This window comes from Otolemur garnettii, unplaced genomic scaffold, assembly GCF_000181295.1.
Source record: "Otolemur garnettii isolate 467f Iridium unplaced genomic scaffold, OtoGar3 scaffold00019, whole genome shotgun sequence".
Taxonomy (NCBI): domain Eukaryota; kingdom Metazoa; phylum Chordata; class Mammalia; order Primates; family Galagidae; genus Otolemur; species Otolemur garnettii.
In genome coordinates, this window is record NW_003852414.1 from 15,584,303 (window position 1) to 15,608,299 (window position 23,997).

The window sequence follows — 23,997 nt, forward strand, 5'->3', positions numbered from 1 at the left end:
GGAATGTACACAGCTGCCTCGGGATCTGCCAGCTCTGATGAACTAAGGCACCAAAGACAATTTCATCATTTACCAGTATTACTCCACTCCACCTCAACTAACCTTACAGTCAGATGCAAAGAAAGCATCTTTTAGAGGGGCTCTTCTCTGTCAAATACTCCCTCCTCCCATCTGCGATCCCATCACACTCCTCTCAGCCACAGTTTCTTTGTGAAGTCACAACTATTAAGAACAAGCTTCCTCAGGCTTGAAAGTAAATGAACATTAAGATGTGAACTCCACTTCATCAGTTAATCTTCAAACATAAATATCAGGGCTTTCTACTGTGCTTTCTTTTCTAATACAGACTTTTCCAATTTCTCAAACAAAATACAAACTCTGCAGAACTTGAAGCTTTTAAGGCAACTCTGGAAAAACAGATGTTTTAAATGTACTTTATCAGCAGTCATCTCCTTGATCTAAGGAAAGTAAGTTTAGAAAACTGCTCATTCTTGCACATTCACCCTATTGGAAGTTTGGGTCTACCATATAGCATGCTATTTGTAAATACTAGTGTTAAAGGATACCAACTCTTATGATTAATTCAATTAGGTAAGTAATACTGCCAGGATGAATCACCTACTCCATACAAACTACAATGACACCATAAAAAACTCTGTTAACACCGTAGAACCTCCATACCTGACATCTCCCTACACTGACCACCTCCTTAAGTTGACCTAACTTTTAAAGACCAGACATGCATGTATCAGTACAGTAGGCCTGTATGTTGATCACTTTGATCAGTTTGTTACAGTCCCTTAAGTGGTCAACTTGCAGAGGTTCTACTGTATGGTGAACCTAATGCTCATCAATTACCTTGCAGGTAGCAAGTACTATGCAAGCTTTAGAAATAAAACAGTGAATAAGATATTGACCCCACATCACGGGACTTCACAGGCTAGCTTTTAACTGTAAATTAAATGAATCTCTGTATAAGTTACAGCTGTTACATAAATTTAAATGGTTATCCAAATTTTACATAAACTACAAATATGTTTAAAACCACAAAGTTTAGGGTTGGCACCCATAGCATAGTGGTTACAGCGCTGGCCACATGCACCGAGGCTGGTGGGTCCCACCGAACCTGGCCCGGGATAGCTAAACAATAATAACTGCAACAAAAAAATAGCCAGGCATTGTGGCAGCTGCCTGTAGTCCCAGCTACTTGGGAGGGTGAGGCAAGAGAATTGCTTAAGCCCCAACTTTTGAAGTTGCTGTGAGCTGTGATGCCATAGCACTCTACCAAGGGTGACATAGTAAGACTCTGTCTCAAAAAAAAAAAAACAGAAAAAAAACCCCACAAAGTTTAGAAAATGCTAGTATTTTTAACTTTTATGAATTTTCGTAAACTAAAAGCTTTCATCAGGTCATGTGTATCAAACAAAACTGTGGTGAGTAACCATGAAAGAAAATCTGCATGACTATCAAATCAGTTAAGATTCTTTATTGGTTGTTCCTCTTTGTACCAATGGGTACAGATCTCTCAACACAGTATTTTTCTTTTTTTTTTGGCCAGGGCCAGGTTTGAACCCGCCACCTCCAGTATATGGAGCTGGAGCCCTACTCCTTTGAGCCACAGGTGCCACCTCAACACAGTATTTTTCTATGTTTAAAAAGTCATAATTACATGTCAAATAAAAAAATAAAGGAATCCTCATTTCACATTTTGTCATTCCAGTTCTTAAGGACTGAGTGTCATAAGTATCAAAAGCAGAATACACAGTTTTGTTTATTAGAACCCATTGTTATGTTCTAAGGATACATTTCATTGTTCTGTTGTCAAATTGAGAGTTCTAATTCAACATTAATAGATCTCTGGCACATTGTGTATTCCAAAATGTAACCACAATAATAATTCCCTTCCCCCCTGCTCTTCTATAGTCTAACCTTGCCACTTCCCATCAAGAAGTGACATTTTACCCTTGAACGTGGGCCAACCTCAGTGACCTGCCTGACCAATAGAAAGTAACAGAAGTCACATTCTGAGACTTACAGTTCACAAGAAGCTCCAGTACACCTGAATCTCCTGGAGCACTGGCTCTTAGGATGTCCCTCTGGAAACTCAGCCTCCATTCTATGAGAAACTCAAGCCAGAAGCCAAGGCCTCAGGGAAGAGTTTCAACAATAGCCCCAGCTGAGGCCCCAGTTAATGGCCGCCATGGCTGCTACCCATACATCCTACTCAAGCCTTCAGATAAATCTAGTCCCAGCACTACGTGACAGCAACTTCATAAGAGATCACAAACAGGGACAGCCCACATAACCCTGAGTAATACTACTAACAAACTGCTCTTGTAATCCACTAAGTGTTAGGATGGTTTGTTACATAGCAAGAGATAATGAGAACAGCAAAGCAGGCTGACAACTTTTAGCTTTGAACAGTATTAAACTGCATTATTTAGGATTATTTGGATCTTTATCTTTTAGAATGAAATTTAAACATAACATGTACAGTAATAAATCTGCTCAAGTTTGTAAACACAAATTAGAAAAAAGTCAGGCTTATAAAGTCCATCCACGAATCTCATCTCTGGATCACTTCTCAAAAGTGCCCTGTTCTTTCTGACTTCCTGTCCTTCTCCACTACTCTCCTCCTGTGCTGTTCTTAGGGAATTCTTACTCACTCATCCGATAGGTCACAGCTTAAACCTGTGAGAAATTTAGTCCCTTAACTGCTTCCCCACATCAAGCACAGCCTGGAACTGGGTATTCCAGCTGCAAACTCAAATACCAAACTAAATTTGTCAGATGATAATTGTTAACAGTGATAGTGACCACTGAGGGAGCGCCTGCTTTGTGCTGGACGCTATGGGAAGGGCATCACGTGCAGACAGACTGACTCCAGTCTGTGTCCTTCACCAACACATGAGAAGGCTGCGGCACTTATCACCTCTGTTCTGTTGGGTTTTTTCTCTTTAACTGTTTATTTCTCCATCTTGAGGGTTTCTGGACTGCCTAGCTGATCCTTGGTTGCTCCTTAGTCATGATCTCTGGCACATACTAAGTTCTGAACTGAAATCTGAAAGAATGAAAGTAAGAATTACTTAGCAACTGCTGCTGCTCTCCAATGACTTAAGTTAAAACGTTTTCATTATGAATAAGATGTATGCCCTCAACATGGCAGAAACTCCATAAAAAAGTCATTGAGCTAAATATGAAAAACACTACTTTTCAGCATTGTACAGTTAGTATTTAGGATAACCAAATAATCTTCCTTCCAATGCTCTATTTATTACCTAGTCCTGCAATTCTCCCACTGAGTTCACGCTCTAAGAGGAAAACATACATGCTTTCATAGAATTTATTTCACAGAACTCTTAATAAAACCACGATAAAAGAAAACACATACAATAAGTAATACTGAGAGGATCAGAGGATGTGAGGAGAGAGACTGATGGTAATAGACACCAACAAAATATTTTATAAAAACACTTGCTAAGATAAACTCTGCCTGTACACTTAGAAGAGCCTATCAAAGCTCCCAGTACCCACCCTTTGTAAAATCCTTGTCTCTGTCAAAAAGCTTCTCAAAACCCCATTCTGGCATTTAAAACATTTTGTAAGATACGTTCTCCCTTTCCCTTATCCTGAGATGGGAAAAGGAAAAGACAAGGGTCTGGGACACGGACAAGAACAGAAAAAGGAGAGTTCTCTCACTTTTCCAGTTTTCTACCCCAAATTATCTGTTTCTCTTATTTGTAAATGACATAACACACCGCACTGTTGTAAAATGTCACAGAACAGCAATGTTTCCTCCAGTTAATTTCTGAAGTCAGGGAGCAAAGCTGAAACTATAGATAATCAATTCTCTCTGACTGGGGAGTTACCTACAGAGAATATACCGCACCGGCTCTCAAATTGTGTCTAACACAGACCATGTTTCCTCAGTTATTAAAGTAAAACTGTTACTTTGAACACCAGGTGAAGAGGCTGGCTTGCATACAGGACCATGTTATATAAAATACACATACTCCGAGCAAGAATCACCCTCAGTGCAGTGAGGTACTCACACCATGATAGGAGTGGGAACTGGGAACTGTCACTGTGAGACAGCACACTCAAGGGCTCACTGAATGGGTTGGAAGGCTTAAAGTTTTAGGGAAAAAAACTGACAGGGCTGCAAAAAAATACAGTTAAATTCAGTAAGTTAAATACACATATGATACAGCTCAATTCTTCAGAGAATCATAGAAAACAAATTTCACATTGCAACAATTCTCTTTTCAAAGAATAACGAAATTTCAAATCTCTTTGAATAACTCTGAGTAAATTTCCAACAATGTCAGTACATTGTTTATAAATGTTTACCTACTTATAGGTAAGTTGTTAAGAGAGCAATAGCTTGGCCTGGCACAGTGGCTCATGCCTGTAATCCTAGCACTCTGAGAGGCCACAGTGGGTGGATTGCTTGAGCCTACAGGTCCGAGACCAGCTTAAGCCAGAGCAAGACCTCGTCTCTAAAAATAGCTGGCTATTGTGGGGGACGCCTGTAGTCCCAGATACTTGGGAGGCTACGGCAAGAGAATCACTTGAGCCTAAGAGTTTGAGGTTGCTGTGAGCTGTGACATCATGACACTCTACCGAGGGGTACAAAGTGAGACTTTGTCTCAAAAAAAAGAGAATAATAGCTCAACATTAGACTCTAATGAGACTAGTCAGTGCAAATATCTGAAAAGGTATTTCTGTGATTACATAAAGAGAAAACTAAGAAGATCTAATGCTACTGTTGGATAAAAGAGTTAAGATCCACAGTACCTTATGCTTTATGAAACTTTCAGAAAGTCTCTTATTTCAAATATAATATATTTCATCTACATTTCTTTTGAAAAGTACTCTTTAGGATCATAAAAATCAAAGATTAACCAATGACAAGACAGTTTTATACTATGTAGAAAATTACTGGCACTGAAAATTGCCAGTAATTTAAATTTAAACTTTTTTTCCTTCATCTATTACTAAATCAATTATTTTCAGGTCAATCAACTTTCCAAAATGAGGATAATAACTTTTCATTATATCCTTCTCAAGGTCTGACAAAAGAATAATAGCATATTTTTCCTAAAAGTATTGTAAACATAAAAGAAAAATGGTAAAAACAGAAATTATTAATACTGATAACATAAAACACAGTCAATACGGCTGCATGGTTAACCTCTAATCAGCCGTGAAAGTAGGATTAAAAAGGTATGAAGACCCTAGAAGTATGACTCTAAATACAGCACTATTTGGTATTCAGATCAGAAAAATTATTTGCAGTGGAAGCGTATCTGGCATGTGGCATCCCTGGTCCCTGCCTATTCTATGTCAGTAGTAACCCCCAACACCAGCCTGTGACACCCAACAATCCCTAATGGAGCAATACCACCCACTCTGAGAACTACTGCTAGAAAAAGAAGGGCAGGGTGTAGGAAAGGATTTAAGCTTGACAGACCTCATTTGTGAAAGAGGAGGTTTCTAACACTTCCTTATCAGAATGTTAATCTCAGAACCATGCAGGGGCTTGCAGACACTCACCATTAGTTCTGGACAGCATAAATATGTGTTTCCTTCTCTTTTACAACTAGCCTCTTTCCTTTTCCCTCTTCCCTAAATCTCCCAGCCTGATCATGTCAGACTCCTCTTGCTTCATTCCATTTCAAAACTTCAATTGCCCTCTAAGTTCTTGATGATTTTAGCTGCTGGCTCACTGCCACTCTCTCCAACATTATTCCTCATCCTAATCTGCAGAGATTTGAAAACCAGTTTAAGTGATGTTCCCAACACCTTGGCAATTCTATTAACTCCCATGGTCATACCTCAGAATTTGTCATTAGCAGTAATTGAAAATCCTCTATAATCCTAACAGAAAGTATCCTATATTCCAACTGTAACATTCTACTTTCCTAACTTTCTTCAAAGCCCAATTCTGTGCTCATATGGGGCAACTCACCTCTTTTGCAGCTATTCTTTATCTTTCAAGTTCTTAGAAGGCACTAAGATTCCTCTACCTTGCAGCATTCAGGTACGTGACACTGCCTCTTCCTAGGAGGCAATGCTTTGAGCTTTTTGCCTCTCTGCAATTTCATAAATGATATCCCTTCACATCAGCCTTTCCCCCCAAAATATAAATGTCTCCTCCTTTTATTCTCCATCACATCACTCTCCCCATTATCTTCTTAGCCCATCATGTGGTTACTTGTTTGCTTCATTTTGCATCAGCAGACTATCATCACTGTTTGCTGGCCAAGGCTATGCCTGCTTTATTTACTGCCGTATACAAAGCATGTTATCAGTTAGTATTTAATAAGTGCTTGACAAATAAAAGAAAAAAATGATTGATGTAAAGAGAATAAAATCAACTAAAGAAATCCTGCTCTGTCAAGAAAGTGAAATTTACACGGAAATCGGGAACAAGCTTTATAAAAAATTCTTTAATCTTACTCTTGTTGGAATCCTTTCCCTAGTTTAAATTACATAAAAGAATCTTAAATATGAATCAGATTTCTCCTTTGTAAGCAAGGAAAACCTATAGTACCTAGAGCTATTGAGATGATTAAATAAAAAGTCGATATGGCACTTTAACTGGGCATGGCAAGTAAGTGGTCAATAAATGCCTGCTATTACCCTGAAAAGAGCACTTGGAAAAGACTCTGAATATTAGGCTGCAAATGAAGGATGTGATTATAGCAAAAATTAAAATTGGAAGAGGTTTGTTTCTCTGCCTTGCTGTTGCTCTTTCAACTCTGAGATGCCTAGCTCAGAGATTATTTTTCCCCTGGAAAATCAGGAAATATTCTATCAACTTCCTATGAAAGGTCAGAAATTGTCACAAATCAGTCTAGCATAAGACAATACAAAGCCAAATGAAAACATTTTTAACAAACTGCCTTCCAAAGGCTTACATTTGTATTTTTCACAAAATATCAGTAACAACTGTCATAGTATTATTCTAATTATGTTTGAATAAAAAAGATTTACTGCCTAGTTCCATCAAGCAAGTAATGAACAGTTTCATGGTGTTTTCCACCTTCAGTCAACTCTATCCGTGGCTGAAGCTAAAGCAAAGACAGCTAACATACAAAATAACATATAGCACAAATTACAGGTCAAATGTAGAACTTTAATTTTAACTTATTACTGTGGATAAAACCTACCCTAACATCTATTTTTCCAAATGACAGTATGAGCAAATCAATGAAAACTAACAGAAAAAAGCTTTTTATTACATGAAGATATGTTGAAACTGTTACTATCATTCTCAAAATTCTCTTCATTTCTAACAAAACAAGACTGTTCAGCCCATCATATGACCTACTTGGCTGGGCATTCTTCACTACTTACTCATACACTGGAATTGCACACTAAAAATCATGTGAATATCTTGAGATGTCAGAAAAAAATTTCAGAAAGTTACCTAAAGTTTTTGGTTCAGCATAATCAAATACTTCTAGCTTTTATGAAAAAGTAGCCTTTAACCTATGTGAAGCAAATAGGGATTACATTTAATAGGCTTTCTGAGGATGAGATAATTACCAAAAGTTACTAAATAATTTTTATTCATTACCACTTAAAGTGTGTCAAATAGTCGACATGCCACTAACCAAAGTTGATGTTAACCTACAAAATGATTCCTAAATGTGTCCAATACTAATAGACATTAAAAGAAATATATAGTTCTAAGATAGGATATATTAAGAAATTAAGTAGTAACAAATGGAAAACAGTGTATTATTATATGAATTATACGTGAATGGGTGAACTATTTAAACATTTTTATAAAGGAACAATGAAAGATACAAAAGAAACCAAAGTAGTTACCTACAGGGGATGAGGGAAGAAAACAGGGATGGGAGTTAGTCTTGTCAATGTTCACCTTTTTAAAATTAAACTGTTTAAATTTTTCAGCCATGTGAACATATGCCTAGTTTTAAAAGAAATATATACCTTATGTAAGTGTATGTCTTTAAAATCAACAAACATAAATAAATATATTTGTATCTGTGGTGCAAAGACTAGAAAAAAATTTTTTTTAAAGGAGGATTTTTTTACATCACTGGATGTCATATTTCTGAGTCATAGTTTTGGCCAAACAGAACTTTACAATAACGGCTCTTCCTCCACTTTAAAATCTGAGAATATTTTCCAAATTACAACTCTAAGACAGACGACTTAAAAAAAAAAAAGCCAAAAAGAGAAAATAGTATAAAATAATATGAACTATTTCATTTTATTTACGCATTAAATAATTATACTATATATTAACTGGTTACAACTGTATTGATTTTAAAAACACAGGATTACTGAAAGTAAAATATTTTTCTGAAAGCCACTCCACCATTCCTAAATCTGCCTCTTAAATATATTCCTACATTTTTATAATTTTATAATTTCAGACTAATACCAAATGGCAAGAAGGAAGGAGAAAAGGAAAAAACATTGACCAAAAGAATAAAGCCACTTCTCATTACTGCATTTGCTAACGTTGAAAATACTAAAGTAAATTCACAGATTCAAAGCAATGTCAATTAAAAAATCCCAAATGGTAACTCAAATAGGAAGAAATATATGGAAAGAATGTGGTCTAAAAATAAATTAGAAAAAAATTAAAAAATTAGGCATGTATCTACACAGCTATTGATACTGGATTAAAAGAAACAGACAAATGAAAAATATTTTTAAAAACTATACATTGGTGAATTTCAAATGTTAAGAGAACAATAAAATAGGAAAAAGAATAACTGATAAGCATTTCCGATAAAATAATGTTAACATGAAGAAAAACAATCTCTATACCTTCACAACACATCATTTAGAATTTCAGATAGGTTACAAACTTAATTTTTTAACTAGAAAAATATGAAATATTTCTAGTAGTGAAAGGGGGTTTGTCTTTTGATTTCAAACAATTGACCAGATTATTATAAAAACTGTCCGCCAAACATGAAGAATACCAAAGTAAAGATTAAAAGAAAACCAACAGAATGAAAAGAGAGAGAGGAAGGACTTTAAATTAGAATGGCAGATAAAGCTTTATCTCAAAAATACTTAAGGATGGATCTAGGACAATACCCAGACTGCAACAGATAACCTCTCACAAAATATGACTTTAGTCAAAAAGAGGCAGAGTTACATCCATTTAACAATATGCCAGGTACTATCACACTTTACATATTCACTAATCTAATGGTCACAACACCCCTCTATGAAGCAGCTACAAATTTATTCTTACATGATAGACTAGAAAAGTACGGCCCAGAAAGGTAATTTACTTATCCAGTGACAAAGCTGACTGGTCAGAGCCAGTATGTGAACCCAGGCAACCTCGCTCCCTAGTCCATGATCTCAAGCACTAAGCTACTTGCTTCTTTCCTGCGCACAGCAAAAACCCATAGAACATTCCTTCTAAAATCTACAACATTTACTATATTTAGTTTATCTAAGTTTACCAGATATAAACTACTAAAATTTAAGACAAAACTCAAATGATTTTGAGAGAGTGCACTGAAGATTGGGAGAGCCATGATATTATCCATAAAGGGAATAAGAAAAAGCTTTCTGGAAGAAATAATATACAAATTGGGTCTAAAAAGATATGAGACACAAAGAAAAGATGAAAAATGGAGGAAAGCAGTTTATTCTGAAGGAATAGCAGAACCAAGAGCATTCAATTAAGGTAGAAAGGCACTGGCAACGCAAATAGTTGAGCTGATAAATGGTATGTAGGAGGGAAATAAAAAATAAATAACTCAGAAGACTAAAGAGTTTTAGACTAGATCAGCATAAAAAATAGTGGAATAACAAGAACATAGTTGTTATATAAAAACTATGCATAAAAATTAGAAAGATATGGGAATGGAAAGAAATGTCAGAAGGTAATTCATCAGCCTAGGCGAAGTAAGTAGTGTCTTAGGTAAAGTGAAAAATCAATGCAAAGGAATATGTGCATAGCACACCATAGACAAGCGCTGAGCAGGAACAAATAAGACAGTACAGGAGAACCTCTGCAGTCTGACCACCTGGAGGACTGCAGCAAACTGGTCACAATACAGAGCTGGTCAACATAAGGAACTAGGCCTACGGTACACCGAGAACATGCAGTACGTGGCCAGACCACAAAAACTAGGTTAGCTTAAGGAAGTGGTCAATGTAGGGAGGTGGTCAACTATGGAGGCTCTCCTGTACTATTTATGTGGCACAATGCAGGTAACAAGACTGCTAATGCCACTGTTTGGAAAGCTCTGTAATAAATGCCAAAAAGTTCAAAATTCTATTTCCTTAATCTGTCTTTCAGTAGTCACTGATCATTTAGGTGAAATGTTGCAAATACAACAAAGGAGAAAAGAATTCAGAAATAACCATGACACTTGGTAACTGAGAAATTACTAATGACTAAAATAATCAGTAGAAAAAGCAAGATTTCAGAAGGAAAATATGGACGATGATTAATTAAAGTAACAACTTTCTACCAGTCATATACCCTAACTGGTTATAAGGAATAACCTAGATTGTATGATTTTTCAAATCTTTCTGATAATAACACTCCACTTTTTTAAACCAAATTGTAATTGCAATATGTTTTACGTGCTAACTCTTCTTCTTTCATGTTTATAAAAGCATTAATAAAAATCCTTTGAAACTTAAACACTTACCCAGTGCGAGATTGACCAACTTTATCACAAATATCCAAAATAAGGCCCCAGTCCTCGGCTGTATTCATCTCACTGGTTGCTTTCTCTGTAGATTACAAAATGAATTGCAGAGACATTATTTCCAAAATCTTTAAAAAATATATATAATCACATTCAAATTACCCAACTGTAATAAAATCAATTCTCGGTAACAAATCAGAAGGGTTGCAACACTCTGACTAATGAGATTTTGTTGTCCATCTTTAAAAGTGGTGTGGTACCCTCATTATCTATCACAATCATTTTTCCCATTCACACCTCAATTGTTTTTTTCTAAGCATAAAAAATAAGCCATTTATCTTTCTTTATTAAAAAACTTATATACAGGTCTACCACCATCTGCAAATAGACTAAAATAGATATATTATTTTCATTATCAAAAGATTCTTTGTTTTACTATGGTATATACATATATGTGTATACACACACACACACACACACCATGGAATACTATTAAGCTATAAAGAAAGATGGGACACTTCATAGCTTTTGTATTCACCTGTATGAATTTAGAGGAAATCCTCCTAAGTAAAGTATCACAAGAATGGAAAAGCAAGTATCCAATGTAGTCAAAACTAATATAAAACTAGTTGATGAACAACTGTGTCTTCACACAAAAGCGAAATACAATTAAATTAAAAAAGGAGTCGAGAATGGCCCACATCACAAAAATCTCAAAACTGCAGATGCTGGCATGGATGTGGAGAGAAAGGAACACTTTTACACTGCTGGTGGGACTGCAAACTAATACAACCTTTTTGAAAGGAAGTATGAGAACCCTCAAAGAACTCAAGGTAGATGTCCCACTTGAGTTTGCAACCCCTTTACTGGGCATCTACCCAGAAGGAAAAAAATCCTTTTACCATAAGGATACTTGCACTAGACTGCTTATCACAGTTCAATTTATAATCATCAAAATGTGGAGACAGCGTAAATGCCCACCAATCCACGAATGGATTAACAAGCTGTGGTACATGTATACCATGGTATACTACTCAGCCATTAAAAAAGATGGGAGATTTTACATCCTTTGTATTAACCTAGATGGAAATGGAATATATTATTCTTAGTAAAGCATTGCAAGAATGAAGGAGCATGAATCCTATGTACTCAATTTTGATATGAGGACAATTCATGTCCTAGTACATGGTGGGGGGTGGGGGAAGGGAAGAGCAGAGAGAGAGAGAGAGGAGGGAAGGGGTCAAGGAAAGGAAGATCAGAGAAAGGGAAGAAGGGAGGGGGGTGGGGGTCTTGGTGTCTGACACCTTTATGGGGCAAGACACAATTATAAGAGGGACTTTACCTAACAAATGCAATCAGTATAATCTGGTTTCTTATAACCTCAATGAATCCCTAACAATAAAAAAAAATAAAAATAAAAAAAAAAATTCAACAAGGAGGAAGGCAGGCAGAGGACTGGTATACTTTCAACCTCTCACCTAAAGGGCACAATATAGGCATATGTGCACACCTCCTGGGTGCAGAGCTCAACTACAGCTTGGACTTTACGTAACAAACACAATGTAACCTCACTGTGTATACCCTTGTATTAATCTAATTTTATTTTTTTTAAGAGATAAGAGTCTCACTCTGTCTTCCTGGGTAGTATACCATGGCATCACATAGCTCACAGCAACCTTAAACTGTTGAGCTTGAGCAATCTTCTTGCCCCAGCTGCCAAGTAGCTGAGACTATAGGTGCCCGTCACCACACCTGGCTGATTTTTCATTTATTTATTTATTTAGACAGACAGGGTCTCGCTCTTGCTTAGGCTAGTCTTGAGCTTAAATAATCCACTCACCCAGCCTCCTAGAGTGCTAGGGTTATAGGTGAGCCGCCATTCCCGACCTAATCTGAATTTTTTTAAAAAAAGATTATTTGCTTTATTTGCTAGTAAAGCAACATTGGCTAGGCACAGACGTCTATCAAATTGTTTGCAGTAATTAATTATTTAGCTATTTTGATATAAATCTTTGAGTATGCAGAGGGAGAAACTGAGAAGAAGCCAAGCTTTAAAAGCATATTTTTCTTTAAATAAAACCTTGACATATTAAAAACATCAACTGAGGTATGGTACATCGAACAGAATCATCTAATTTAGCTACTTTACTTAATTATAATAAAAGAACTTTTTTCAGACAAACACAAAGGACAGAGAAAACACGAGAATAACAGCAAGCCCAGGCATTTCTGACTAACTGGTTACAAATTTAGGGGTTCCTACTAAACTCTCAGGTTCAGTTATTCACTATAACTCACAGAATTCAAGAAAACATTATACTTATGATTATAGTTTTATCACAAAGGGCACGAATCAAAACGAACCGATAAAGAGATACATAGTTGTCCCTCAGAATTCCTAGGCAGTTGGTTCAAGGACTTCCTAAAGATACCAATATCCAAGGACTCTCAAGTCCTTGATACAAAATGGTCTTGTATTTGCACACAACCTATGTACACCCATCCTCCCATATACCTTAAACCATCTCTAGATTACTTACAATACCTAATACAATGCAAATGCTATGTAAATAGTTATGGTATATTATTTAGGGAATGATAGCCAAAAAGTCTGTACATGTTCAGTAAGACACAATTTTTCTCAAATATTTTTGATTTGTTGGTTGAATCCACATATGTGGAACTCATGGATATGAAGGGCCAACTGTGTAGAGATAGGGCTGGAAGGATCCCAAAGGTGAAGCTTCTGTGTCTTCAGGAGGCATCACCCTCCTGCCACAATGTGTATCACCAATAGGAAGCTCAACTGAGCTCTTAAGTGTTCAGAGTTATTATTGGGGTTTCAATATGGGCATGACTTATTAAACAACTGGCCACATGCTAGAACTCAATCTCCAGTCCCTTTTCTCCAGGGGGTCCCAGAATTCAAAGACCAACTCTTTTAATCACATGGTTAGTCTCTGTGGAGTGACTAGCTGCCACAGTGAGTCATATTGTTAGTATAAACTAAGATGTTATTCCAGGGGCCCACCAGGAATAACAAAGATGCTCCCAGCACTCAGGAAATTCCAAGGATTCAAAGGCTCCCTCCCAGGAAACAGGAACAAAGACTAGTCAAGTTATTTATTACTCAACACTCTTTATAAGAAAACTTTATCTTAAATGAAAACCAATATAAAACACAAATCCAAGTGCAAGTGCTTTGATGGGGAGTCCCAGAGCTCTGGCCTACAGGCCCTCAGCCTCTCTGAAGCCCAAGAAGACTGAGTGAGTCATTCCGAACAATATCCCTCTGTCTAACATTTACTTCATCTTAGAAAAGGAAAGCAAGTTATTACTTTGATTTGGTAGTACATTTTAATAATTAATACATCATTCTTGCTGACTGGTAGCTAAGCGGGCTTTTTAAAAAATATCTGTTTTAAGAACACATTCAAATTTTAAAACTTACTACCTTATTTAAAAATATAATAGCTAAGAATTGTGTTCCCAGCCACTGTACACTGCTGTTGCCCTCAAATGTCAGCACTGCCTCTAGGTCCCCAAGCTCCAATGGAAGGAGCTGGGGTTGGGGGGAACTAAGGAGGTCCTTAACTTACCATGGCTCACACAAAGCAGACTACCTGCTAATCAACTGGCAGTGAAGCACCCAGGAAGCAACTGGCTACAAAGCTGCTTGCATGATGCACCTGCTACTAAAGGGGTGAAAAAAATGCATCACTATAGGCCTGGCACCATAGCATTCCATAAAATTACATGTTATCAAAAGACCACTAAACTTCTGATTCGCAAATGTTCTTTCCAGCATCTGGTGAAAGAAACTGCTCAGGACTTCAAAACAGATCTGTACTTCCAGAGCACAGCTATTGGTACTTTGCAGAAAGCAAGTGAAACCCATCTGGTTGGCCTTTTTGAAGACACCAACCTGCATGCTACCCATCCCAAAGATGTAACAATTATGTCGAAAGACATCCAGCTAGCATGCTGCATGTGCAGAGAATATGCTTCAGAATCTACCCATGAGAGGAGAAATCTCATTCTCAAAAATAAACATTTACTGCTTCTTAGTAGTTCTGAATGTTAATTTTTTTCCATGGGGGTCAATAGATACCCAAGTATATGGCATTGAGTGGAAACACAGGGAAAAGACATCAGGTATTGGCCATCTTTCCATTGCTATTTCTATGCGAGTTTTTTAAATAAATGGGAAGATGCAAGTCAAAATATTTCAGTGAACAAGTTTGAGCAGTTCAACTTTGTAACACCTATAAATAAATCTGTTAAATTTTTCTGGACAAACCAGAATTTGGATATTTTACAAACAAGTATCTTTCTTATTGATGGGAACTAACTAAATTAATAAATAAATAAAAATGTAATAGCTAAGCATGTTAAAATTTAACTTATTAATAAATGAAAATAGCCCTGTGCCTGATCAAATATAAATTACCTATGATCACAGTTAAATATGATCTTATAGTTTTTAAATTAATGACATATCCAAGAATGTGTGGTACAGTCCTAAGCAGGTTATGTTGAGCATTCACAAACTCCCTTCTTGACTTTCCTACACGTAAAAGGATTAGCATCTGATTCAAACTTGTATATAAAGATCAGAAATGTAACTCATTTCAGAACTCTAAAATTGTTCACATCATTTACTGATGCTGTCTCAAAATCAATACTAGCCGCAGTTGTACATGGTTGTATGACTAGCAAATGAAGTCAAAACCATTTATTTCTAAGACAAAAACAGGGTTTGTGGGAAAGGGAAAAGAACAAACAAAAACAACCCAGACTTGCTTTTAAGGAATTCAAAGCTTCATGATGATCTCATTTTATACTCACATTATCCTTACACTAATACTCAAAAAGAAGAGATTGAGAAATTTGCCCAGCAGCACCTATAAAAATCACATACAAAGCCTCATTTGAATGTCAATAGTCCTTTCATAGATTGGAGAACTTTTTCTGATTAACAACTACTTTTGATTTTCTCAAAGTGTACGACTGTCAGAGATTTGGGGAGGTGAGAAATGCTAACAGAATGGCAGCTCATCATGTTCAGACATAGGGGAAAGGATGTAGGGGAAAGGACAGTGCTCAGTTGGGTTGGAGATGTAACAGTTCAGCAAAGTGGCCAACCGGGAAAACAAGCCTGAAAGAAATTACCCTCTTTTTGCAATTAGGGGAAAATGATTCTTTGAAAATGTTTCATCTAGGTCCCTACCCTCCTAGCTATTGGAAATTCTATCTGCAAAGAGCAATCTAAAGCTCTCCTAACCAGAAAGGAAAGTAGGTATCAAAAGAACATCATGGAAGCACTTCAGGGAAGAGCACAGAATAAAAATGATAACCTAAAAAGCATGAAAAAGAATGGCTTATAGGAAAGATAAAAAGAAATAGAAAATCAAATATAATTTCCTAATCCAGTGGATCAGACCTTTAATATACTTTCTGTTCTGAATTTTCACATTTCTCTCCTGAGTATGTTCTCTCCTGGGTATAGTTAACTATCAAAAAGTTAATAGTTAACTGAAAATAGCCCTGTGCCTGATCAAATATAAATTGCCTATGATCATAGTTAAATATGATCCTTTTCTAACTATACCCTTAGAATCCAAGAGTCACTAAATCTGTTTCTGACTTTATATGAAAAAAGCTAAAAGGTATCCATTGAATGCTGACTACCAAGTGCTATGCTAAGTGCTTTGCATGTATCATCTCCTTAAAACAACTCTTAAGAACACTAATGAAGAAAGAGATGAGTCAGGCAAGAGGGCAGCACACCTGAGAGCCATAGTGGTATAACACCAATAAGGAGTGATATATACCTTTAGGAAAAAAGTGAAAAGTGAGACTGAAAAGTTAAAAAAGAGCCAAATGCTAAAGAGGGCTTACATGTCATGCTGCAAAGTCCAAATTACTGTGAAAAGTATAAATTTGCTGAAATACTTGAATCAGAAGAGCCACGTGAGTACGTTATTTGTTTATTTATTTATTTATTTAGTGAGCCAGTCTCACTCAGTCACCCTGGGTAGAGTGCTGTGGCATCATAGCTCACAGCAACCTCAAACTCCTGGGCTCAAGCAATCCTCTTGCCTCAGCCTTCCAAGTAGCTGGGACTACAGGTGTGTGTGCCACCATACTCAACTGGTTTTTGTATTTTTTAGTAGATACAGGGTCTTGCTCTTGGCTGGTCTGGAACTCCTGAGCTCAAGGGATTCTCCCACCTTGGCCTCCCAGAACGCTAGTACAGGTGTGAGCCACCATGCCCGCCTTACATTTATATTTAAAAATATCTCTATCAGCCACCTGGAAAATGAATGGGGACAGACTAGAGGCTTCTACACTAATCTAAGAGCAGTGATACAAACCAGTTAGCAGCCGCAATGAGAACAGAAAGGATGGGATGCAGGATGTACAGGTGGATTCAAGAACTACTGGGAAGATAAAACACGCAGACTGGAGCAACCCTGGAAGCCTTAAGGGCCTTTTCATTGTATCTGGCACATTAAGGTTGAACAAGTTCACAAAGTCAGCAGCTACATACCTCACTGCTGAATATCACAATGGCAACCTTCTAAGTACTCCCCTTCACCATCACCAACTTAATTGTTAGATCTTATAAGATGACAGCTCAGATGGCCACTGCAGAACGAGTTCCAAAATTGCTTTGAAGGGTGGCTGGAGTTGGTGAATAGCTTCCAAGGGGAATACCTCTATGGTGACCATAGTGATATTCAGCAATGAGGTATGCTGCACTTTTAATAGGATGAGTTCCCAACTTATTTGTCTGACCTCATTATGTTTATTACTTAGATGTAAAGAATTACAACTATCAAAGTCAAAATGACTCCCGGGTTCTTGACTTGTGACTGAGTAAATTAAGGCATCGATTTGAAAAGCATAACTAAAGAGAAAAGTTTCAATACAGTTTTGAACATGCTGAACACATGAAGCATATTCACTTTCAACTGAGAACGTCATGTGTTTTGTGTTTTTACAAGCAATCCTCATAGCAACACCATGAGATTGATGTTTTTATCCCAATTTACAAAGGAAGGAAACAACTCAAAGAGGTTCAATTACAGTAGAAACTCCACGGTTAACCATCTCTCTACATCGACCAACTCCTATAGTCACATACTTTCAGCAGAGGGTGGGAAGGTCAGAAACTGACCTGACCCCACTGATGGGTTTTTCACACATTTGTTTCTGGGGGACAACCAAACATACAAAAGAAAACATCAGTGATGTCTCTGATGCCCCCACTGGTATGCAACTGTTAAGTTGACCTAATTATCATAGAACAGAGAGGCACTACATATACTTATCAGTAAAGGAGGCCTAGTTCCTAATTTTGATCTCCTCTGTATGTTGGGCAGTTTTTTACAGTCCCTTGCATGGTCAACTTACAGAGGCTCTACTGTATACTTTGTGGCCATTTACTAACAATAAATGGTGCACATGCAATTTCAACACAAAGCTCAAGGTCTTTCCATCACATACTTCAGGAGAATAATGTGACATTAACATTTAAGGTTAATTTGGCTATGACTTACGATACTGACTAGACTAAGCAAAACAGACTAAAAACAAAGTCAAGTCTGTAAGGTGTAAAATGGTTGAAACCAGTGTGACTAGGAATGCAAATGTCCTATTATAAATACAAAGTCATGATAATTTAGCAGAGACAGAATAATTCAAAGATGATGCTTGAGTTTTAGTTTAAAATAATTATAACTCTATAATATTACCAAATAATGAATGAAGAACCAGAATGAGAATGATAAGTTCAGTTTCCTGAACCAATCTTATCGGTAGATGAGTATTTTTAGGTGATAACAGAATACTAAAGATCTAGAAAAATATCAATAACTCATTATTCAATAAATACTTATTGAGCACTTACATCATACCAGGAACTATCCCTAAAGTATCAGAGATAGAAATGAAAAGTTCTCATCCTTATGGTATTTACATTCCACACAAAACACAAGACAAGTAATCTTAAGATAGTTAAGCACTACAAAGAAAAATAAAATGGAACAAAGAACCAGCGTGAGGGGGGGGTAAAGATGGTTATTATTTACGAAAGGTAATTCAGGAAAGCTTCTCTTAAAAACTGACTTTTGAACAGATTCCAGAATGTGACCTGTAGACCTTCAAATACCTGGGAGAAGAGTATCCCAGTGAAAGAAAACAGCAAAATATAGTCAAAGAGTCAGAAATGAGCTTGGAGTGTGTAGATTCATGAAGCATGGAATGCAAGAGAGAGAGTTTGGAGATCATAATCATGTCAGAGACACAGGAAGGAACCAGATTGTGGAGCACAATAAAAAAAATATTTCCCTTTAGGTGGAATGGGAAGCTACTAGAAGGTTCTGAGCAGGTAAGTGACATTAACATCTGTGAAAGATCACTGGCTTTCTTAAATGAAAACTAAGTGTAGGGGCAAGAGTGGCACCAAAGAAGCCTACCGGAAGGCTCCTGTCATAGTCTGTGAAAAAGATAATGAGGACTGAAGTAAGATAATAGTGGTGAGATGGAGACAAATGATGAGATTCTCAATCTATTTTTAAAGTAGAGACAAAAGATCTTGCTGACAGAATGAATGCAAAATGTCTAGGTATATGAAGAAGCAATGGAGAGTTTGAGACTTTAGAGCTGAGTGACCGGAAAGATTAATGGCATCATATATGTATACCAAGATGGGCAAGGATGGAGGAATGAGCAGATTTGGGGAAAGAACTAAAACTTGAGTTTTTAACGTGTTTGTTTTAAACACCAAGCAGAAGATAAGTGGAAATGCTGACCAGATGAATGTCTATGTCTAGAGCTCAGGCAAGAGACTAGAACTAAGAATATGCATTTGGGAGTCACCAGACACATATGGTATTCAAAGCTAAGAAGAAGTCAGATGAAGTTCTTTTTTAATCTTACTTTATAAATAAAAAGCACAGAAATTTTCTAAGTGCTTTACAAATATTAACTCAACCCTCTTGACAATCCTCTGGGTTAAGAACTATTATCCCTACATTCCATATTAAAGACAAGAAAAATGAGGCACAGAGTATCTTCAGCGACTAACCCCCAAATCACACTGTTGATAAGCAGCAAATCTAGAATTTGAACTCAGTGTGGTTTCAGAGTCTAATTTCTTTTTTTTTTTTTTTTTAGACAGAGCCTCAAGCTGTCCCCCTTGGGTAGAGTGCCGTGGCATTACAGCTCACAGCAACCTCCAACTCCTGGGCTCAAGCGAGTCTCCTGCCTCCGCCTCCCAAGTAGCTGGGACCACAGGCGCCCGCCGCAACGCCCGGCTATTTTTTGGTTGCAGCCCTCATTGTTGTTTTTGGCGGGTCCGGGCTGGGGATTCGAACCCGCCACCTTAGGTGTACGTGGCTGGCGCCTTAGCCAGGTGAGCTATAGGCGCCGAGCCCAGAGTCTAATTTCTTAACACTAAGCTAAGCTACCTCCTAAGACACCATGGGAAAAAATGTTGAAGAACATATTCTAAAACTGAGCAACAGGACATTCAATGTTTGAAAGTTGGAAAATGGAGAAGCAAAAAAGACTAAAAAGGAGCTAAGAAGAAAATCATAAAGTGTGATATCCTAGAATCCCACAAATAAAGTATTGTACACTATATCAAAGAGGTAGGTTAAGAGATCAACAAAGAAATGGACTAGAAATTGACCACTGGATTTGGCAAGACAGAGTCACTAAGGACTATAAAATAAAAACCAGAAGGAATGAGTTATCTTTATAATTCAACAGTAGAATTTAGAAGGAATATGAGGTCCAAAAGGAAATGCATGTATTCCAGTGAGTGTTTTCTGCATGTTCACCATCATTAGACCCTGGTCTACATCCAAGGGACGCAGTAGTGAACAAATCAAACAAAAACTCCTGTCCTCATGGAGCTCACATTCTAGTAACAAGTTGAGGCATTTCTTCAAGGGATAAATCAGTCAGTGGATTTCTAATTCAGTTTCAGTATATGAACAAAGCTGAGGACAATTAATTTTGAAAAGGCACAAATATAATAACACCTAATGAGAGGCTGGGTGTGGTGCCTCATGCCTGTAATCCCAGCACTCCGGGAGGCCAAAGCAGGAAGATCCCTTGAGCTAAGGAGTTCAAGACTAACCTGTGCAAGAGCAAGACCCTGTCTCTAATACAAATAGAAAAATTAGCTGGGCATTCTTGTGGCAGGTGCCTGTAGTCCCAGCTACTCAAGAGGCTGAGACAGAAGGATCACTAGAACCTAGGAGTCTGAGGTTGCTGTTAGCTAGCCTGGGGCAGCAAGAGTGAAACTCTGACTCAAAAAAAAAAAACCACCAAAAGAGTTGGTGGAATTACTTTTATGTCACTGACACACACATTGATAGGCAAGGTGAGAAAGAAAATTGTTAAGTGTATTCTACGTACTGTATTCTATACGCTATAAAAAATTTAACATAGGAGTCTATTAGACTCTATTCAAGGATGATTTATTGGGAATCTCTGAAGAGTTTTCTTAGCTAGATTAATCTTTCATGATATTCTGACACATGAATTGTGAAGAGAAAATTGATCAAAATACCAAAACCTAACTTTAAAAAGTAAGCTTTTCTGGAGCAAAAAGCACTTCCCTACACTCAAGAAAGAAGCTTACTGTCTGCCAGACTCAATGCCAACAGTCTCAACAACCCTTTATCAAGCACCTACTATGTAGCAACCACTTATTAAGGAACAAAAAACAGGATATAACTATCTTTAATGGTAAATAATTTGGTAAAAACAAAAAATGCTAAAATAATTCGTAGGCTTTGGAAAAGGGTGGAAATTACAATGAACTAGTAGATAGAGCAACTAGGTGCTATTTTGTCGCTTGGGAAACATTCAGTACCGTCCAAAGATCTTTAAAATCACAACAGGGAATTGGGTGCCACTGGCTTCTGATGGGTAAAGCCCAGGGATGAGGCTAAACACCTCAAATTGTAGAGTACAGACTCCCTATAACAAAGATAATTATCTGTCCTTATTGTCAATAATGCTGCTACTGAAAAACTCTTGACAAAAGTAAGCAGAAATGATTCTGGTATGACGAATTCAATTCTGAGCTGGCTTTAAAACATGAGGATATGTTGAAAGATAGAAGAAATAATAGAAGCAGAAGCATAAAGGCAAGAAGGAACTATGTCTGATCTGGGTGGTGTAGGTACTAGGAACAGGTTTGGCATTAAGAAATTTATCTGAATCCAATGCAAATATGTGTTCAAAAGTCAGCAGGATTGAAAGGTGACTGGGTAGTTGGTAGCTAGATTACACAGGACCATGAAAACTACACAAACATGGTAGGAATAGAAGAAGTGTTAAGAAGTTGTTTTATTTAAGCATTTTCCCCAGAGACTGATGTAAAACTTATTGATGGCAGCAACCAAATGTTGTTCATCACTGAATGTCTTGTGTCCCCAAGCCCCGTGCCCTGTAAACAGTGTGTGCTATGTGCTTATTAAGTGTAATTTTCAATTCATTATTCATTAAATCTTATTGATGATCCCTAAAGTTCCTTGCCATGCTAAGATTTAGGACATTCATTTAAACAAAATGAATGGAACAAAAATGTTAGCGTTTACAAAGTGCCTGCATACAAAGGCAATGTAGTAGCCTCTCTACACATATTATTTCATTTAATCGCAAAACAGAATAACGTGTCTTCCCCTCCTGAAAGCTGAGGACACTGAACTCCAAGAATTTAAAGCTTGGCCTGGATTTCAATGTGAGCTAGGAAGTGGCAGAGACTTTTCTAGTCTTAACCCAAACCTCCAACCTTCAGTGACATGCTGTAAAGAAAAGTTAAGAAAGCAAAATTCAACACCTACCTTTTACAGTTAAAATATATGACAACATATAAAGTAACTCCACAAGGTTGTCTTTGCATATTGCTTTACTAAATATTAAATTCTGCCTTAAGAGATCTGGATATGGCATTTGACTAGCTTTCATTCCACACTCGTGTGCCAATGTAGTTCCTGAGTGCATTCAAATCTTTCCAAAATCCTCTTCCCAGAAACTCAAATTCCCATAATTACTATCTTCAGGCCAGAAAAAATAAAATAAAAAGCTAACCTGCTGGACTGATACGATCAGTACCTAACTCCAACAAAAATTCAGCACTTCAAACACCTTTCCAGATACAAGGTCCTCTTCTACACTTCTCAAAGTGCAGAGACCCTAGCTCAGGAAAGGCATCCCAAGTCGCAGGTCCTCAGCTACGTAGGTTTCATCTGTTGCCAGGTATTTCATCTTCATCCCTCCCAACATTTTCAAAAGTCTATCTTTGATCAGAGCTCTCCGCCAACTACCGTTATGAGAGATTTTAAGATCCTCTGAGGGACTTTACCTAAAACATTCTGCCACTTCCAAACGCTTTAACATTGGAAAACACTTGTTACGTGGTTTATAATCCTATTCTAGCCTAGATACGCCTCAGCCTTTCGCTGTTTTTCCAGAAACACAGTCCCAGCACCAGATGCTACACCAGCTGCGCCTCCGAGGCCCTTTATACCAACCCCTTAAGCCGTTCTCTCGTAAACCTACAGTCCAAGCTCAAGGGCCCTCTCACATGCTCGCTGAGTCCTATTTCTCTCAAAGAGGACGCGCTAAACCCTCAACCTTTCCCCAACATTTAAGGAAGGAGCCTCCGGAAAGGGGAAGAGCTCGGCCTTGGTCTGGGGGCCCGAGAAGCGGGCAGGGGGCTTGCGGTCCGGTGAGGAATGGCCAGGGAGCGGCAAAATCACTTACCAACATCCTGATCGAAGGGGTTGGTGGCAAAGAGAGGCATCTCCACTGCGTGCTGAGGTGTCCGTAGGGACTACCCCTCGACACCACGGGATTCAGGGTGCGACGTAAGAAGGAAGACTCTTCGGGCAAAAACAGCAACAGAGACTGACTCCACCGGGTCGGCGACTGCTCCTCCTCTCAGCCACCCCCAGCAACCGCGGCGGCGGCTGAGGAGGAGGCGGCGGCAACAGCAAAGGAGCTGAGAAGGCCCCTGCGCGGAGCATGTCGGGAATCGGGGCAACCTCGGCGCCGCCTGCTCCGAGCCTGCCTCGAACCTACCTCGAGCCTGCCTCGCCAGTAAAGCTACGACGAAGGAGCCGCCTCTGCCTGATTTCTCTTTTGATTAGTCACAAACGAAGGTAGAATCAGCGCTTCTGTTTCCTAATCTCCCCTTGATTAGGCGTCTCCGGAGGACGGGGTCCTTCAGGCGCGCTGAAGCCTACTAAGGACCCCAGGAGAGACTCAGGGTCGGGAGAAAGAAAACGGGATGAGTGTG

At 37.9% G+C, this 23,997-nt stretch overlaps 1 protein-coding gene across 1 annotated transcript in view; it reads right to left on the bottom strand.

Annotated features, from left to right (window-relative positions):
* Nucleotides 1-23,723, bottom strand: part of STAM (signal transducing adaptor molecule) — a 55,210-nt gene extending 31,487 nt beyond the window's left edge. The window contains exons 1-2 of the mRNA XM_003786781.2: nucleotides 23,463-23,723; nucleotides 10,671-10,755 (exon numbers count right to left, since the gene is read on the bottom strand). Coding sequence (XP_003786829.1) covers nucleotides 10,671-10,755; nucleotides 23,463-23,502 — 125 coding nt within the window. The 5' untranslated portion in view covers nucleotides 23,503-23,723. The remainder of the gene's footprint in view (nucleotides 1-10,670; nucleotides 10,756-23,462) is intronic.
* Nucleotides 23,724-23,997: the final 274 nt, after the last annotated feature.